The sequence below is a fragment of the Anastrepha obliqua genome, chromosome 5 (genome assembly GCF_027943255.1).
Source record: "Anastrepha obliqua isolate idAnaObli1 chromosome 5, idAnaObli1_1.0, whole genome shotgun sequence".
NCBI classification, from domain to species: domain Eukaryota; kingdom Metazoa; phylum Arthropoda; class Insecta; order Diptera; family Tephritidae; genus Anastrepha; species Anastrepha obliqua.
In genome coordinates, this window is record NC_072896.1 from 118,270,076 (window position 1) to 118,273,772 (window position 3,697).

Consider the following 3,697-nt stretch of genomic DNA (forward strand, 5'->3'; position numbering starts at 1 on the left):
TACTGAGTATGATGATGCGGAGCACACTTTCTTTAAATGCGAGAGGTGGAACGTATAGAGAACAGGTCTGCAACGAGCTATTGGTGTATTTACACCTGAAGAAATTATCGAGAAAATGATGATAGACGAAGAGAAATGGAATGCTGTTGCAAATTTTATGGAGGATACTATCCGAAAAAAGAAGCGCGAAATGCAAAGTTATGCCGAAGAGCATTGAGCATAGTTTTCTCAAAACAGGCGACCGTGGATGCAGGGTGAGTAAGTAATTGTCCTTCTTAGGATGCCGTCTGACGCCTCAAAGCAATGCGGAAGCAGTCCCGGGGTGGAGGGAAAAATCCAAGAGAAGAAGAGGGATATTTTTAGTGGAATCACCACACTCGTAGTAGCGAAGGTTACTATATGGTGCGAAGGTATTTTTAACCCAACCTCACCGCCGAAAAAAAAAACAAAAAAAACACACCCAGTGTCCTCAGGTCTATTAAAACTTGTTCAAACAATGTTAGTTTTGGGCGTCTTCGTGCTTTAGGCGCTATGGAGTTGTATGACACGATTTATTTCTGGTGTCGGCCATCTCCCATGCGCGTAATATAATATGGCCCAACCATCGCAGTCTTTGGGACTTAACGTATTTCACGATGTCCTCGCCATTAAAAAGCTGCAGCAATTGTTTATTGTAGTGTATTCGGTACATAGCATCTTGCAGTCGTAGTAGATCAAACATCCTACGCCGCACTTTTCGCTCGAATACTCTTAGGCCAGATTTATCTTTAGAAGTCATTGTTCAGCATTTACAGCCGTATGCAAGAATTGGCTATATTATTAACTGGTATAGACGTAGTTCGCAAACTCTCGTAAGAAATTTAGATTTAAATGATTTTGTGTGAGCGAAATATGCTCTATTTCCTGCCCCAATCCTGTTTTGTATCGTGACACCCAGATACTTAAACGATTGTACGCCCACGAAGCGGTAAGTGCCAACTAGATTAACTTCTGGCTGTCTTCTCTCCACCTTGCGTAAAATCTTCAAATATTTTCTTTTTCTGCATTTATTTTGAGTCCTACGGTTTCAGCTAATAGGTCTATGAATAAGTTCGTGCGGTTTTTTTTTCGAAATTTGAATTTCGGATCATTCCCATGGCTTTTAAACGTTTGGAAATGGTTGATTGATCAACTCCCAAAGTTTTTGCAACCTCTTCTTGCGTTTGAGCCGGATCTTGATCGAGCAATTCCTCCAATTCGGTATCCATGAACTTTGGCGGCGCACCCTCGCGTTCTTCGTCTTCCAAGCCAAAATCACCACTTTTAAAGCGTGCAAACCACTTCTGGCACGTTCGCTCAGCTAGAGCATGCTCACCATAAACTTCCACCAAGATACGATGACTTTCGGCTGCTTTTTTCTTCATATTAAAGAATTCCCCGCAAAAACACATTATTTGGCACGAAATTCGACATTTTCAAGTGTGGTAAAAATATTGTTGTTTACGCTTCAAATAAAAAACTTATACTGACGTTTGTGCCTTACGACAGTAGCTCTCCAATGAATGTTTGGAAATGTGGATCGATGGAATAATAATCAAGTTACGCCATCTGTTGTAAAACCGCACGAACTTATCCATAGACCTAATATTTTTTCTATGTCGACGAGGAATGACAATACTGGATTAGGAAAACTCATTTCATGCACAAATTCGGTTACAGTTATGATTCACTTTCGCTTATCAAAGCACTAAATAAAAAAAATTGCAGCTACATGCAACACTTTCTGGCATATTTTGCTTTTGCACAAAGTAATGAATTTTGTTAATCTGATATTTTCTCATATTGTCGATTATTTATTTATTTATGCGACGGTCACATCATTCGTATAATATAACCATATCGATGGTGGTGGCAAATCATAATTGCACTGCTCCTCTTCAATCAGTCCATTTTCGTCCAGAGTGCCTTTGAGAATTAATTTACCACCGCATATGCCCTAAGCACACACGCACATACATAAAATAGATTTAAATAATTTTTTTCTTAAATAATTATACCTAAAATAATTTACCATATTCGAAAATTTCCGCCATGCATAGCTGCCCGCGTGGTGGTTATAAAATTGTTTGTACTTATGTTGTATGTCGTAAATTGTATCCTCGTCGCAGACTTTCATCAGCTGCGTAGTGCCAGTAAGCGTATTGATGATGCGCACACGTCGTGCACGCCTTGTCAAGCGGCCAATGTGATACATGGGATCCTGACTCCAGAGTTTGCCCTTTGTCTTGCACATTTCGCTGAGCGCCGTTTCCAAAATGGGTGGAAAGAGTAGACGCGGTCGCCCAGTCACCGGCGATGTTTCCGTTTTCGGCATGAGTGTCTCCTCGAAGAAATGGGAAATATCCTTGCCGCCAAAGGCGAGCAAATATTCCAAATTCTTTTAAGTTTAAAAAGTGTATCTTATTTATAGATGTGCATCATTTTGTGATATGTATGGCTATACATTGCTAGCAACTTACGCTATTCCAGTGATCGTAACGATCTTTCATGAGCGGTGTTAGATCCAACACATTTCCATGCAACACAATCCAGAAATCATCCTTTTTGTTATGCAGCACCACCTCGTCGAATAGGTAAAAACGCATTTTGTTTGCTTGTTAGAAATATATTAAATTATATTGTTGTGATTGATAAAAAAGTTATTGGAAAAGTGGAAATAAACGAAGCAATTTCTGAATTTTCAAATTTTTTTTTTTTTGACAATAGAAAATTCTGAAAAGAGTAAAACAAAATCTCTTAAAACAAAGTGATTTTTTTTTTTTGTTAATTGTGTACTCAATCTTTTCAGCTCATTATTTTTCAGATTTCAAAGATGTTTTAGAAATTTTTTAATGTTCATCATTTTTTAGAAAAAGAAGAAATTTTCATTGCCATCTGTCTTATGGGACGGAGCGTGGAAAAAAGCTACTATCTTTCTAAAAATCCTGTAAACATATATGAACATAAAATAAAGGGTGGGCCAGCTAACGCTTAAAATTTGAACTACTGAGTCCTTTTATTGTCTCTTAGCTTTTAACTTTAAACAATAAGTAAATGGTCTTAAAGTAGCGTTGGAATTTCCCTATTCTCTAACCAATATTAGATAAATATTAAATTTTGCTCCAGATCAAATTCAAATTTGGTCTTCTTCTTCATGATTGGCGTGGTAACCACTTACGCAATTGTGGCCGAGTTTAACAAAGTACGCCAATCGTTCCTTTCTCGTGCTAACCGGTGCCAGTTTGACACACCAAGTGAAGCTAAGCTTTTCTCCTCCTGATCTTTCCAGCGTCCAAGGCCTTCTTCTTCCTCTACTACCACCAGCTGGTGCCGCATCGAATACTTTCAGAGCCGGAGCGTTTGTATCCCCTCGGACGACATGACCCACCCAACGAATCCGCTGGGTTTTTATTCTTTGCACTATGACTATGTCGTCGTAAAACTCATACAGCCCATCGTTCCATCGTCTGCGATACTTGCGTTTAAAGGTCCAAAAACCAGAATCTTTCTCTCAAACAATCCAAGGGATGCCCCATCGGATGTTGTCATCGATCAAGCTTCTGTGCCATACGATAGGATGGGCATGATGAGGGTTAGTTTTGTTCGTCGAGTTACTCAATTGTCTACATAGTCCAAAGTAGCACTTGTTGGTAAGAGAGATTCTCGCACAACCAACTAT

The 3,697-nt window shown here is 39.1% G+C and overlaps 1 protein-coding gene across 1 annotated transcript; it reads right to left on the reverse strand.

The window, feature by feature from the left end:
- Positions 1 to 1,791: 1,791 nt before the first annotated feature.
- On the reverse strand, positions 1,792 to 2,739 carry LOC129248193 (cytochrome b5 domain-containing protein 1). The gene is made up of 3 exons (XM_054887654.1): positions 2,499 to 2,739; positions 2,051 to 2,416; positions 1,792 to 1,975 (listed from the first exon to the last, which is right to left on the reverse strand). The coding sequence occupies exons 1-3, from the start codon at positions 2,622 to 2,624 to the stop codon at positions 1,841 to 1,843; spliced, it is 627 nt and encodes a 208-aa protein (XP_054743629.1). The 5' UTR covers positions 2,625 to 2,739; the 3' UTR covers positions 1,792 to 1,840.
- Between the last annotated feature and the right edge of the window lie 958 nt (positions 2,740 to 3,697).

Bases quoted from the DNA above. Each gene is read 5' to 3' on its own strand.
- LOC129248193 (XM_054887654.1), bottom strand. From the start codon at position 2,624: ATGCGTTTTTACCTATTCGACGAGGTGGTGCTGCATAACAAAAAGGAT. The intron at 2,417-2,498 runs GTAAGTTGCTAG...TAAACTTAAAAG, and splicing joins GTTACGATCACTGGAATAGC to AATTTGGAATATTTGCTCGC. The intron at 1,976-2,050 runs GTAAATTATTTT...GTGTGTGCTTAG, and splicing joins GGCGGAAATTTTCGAATATG to GGCATATGCGGTGGTAAATT.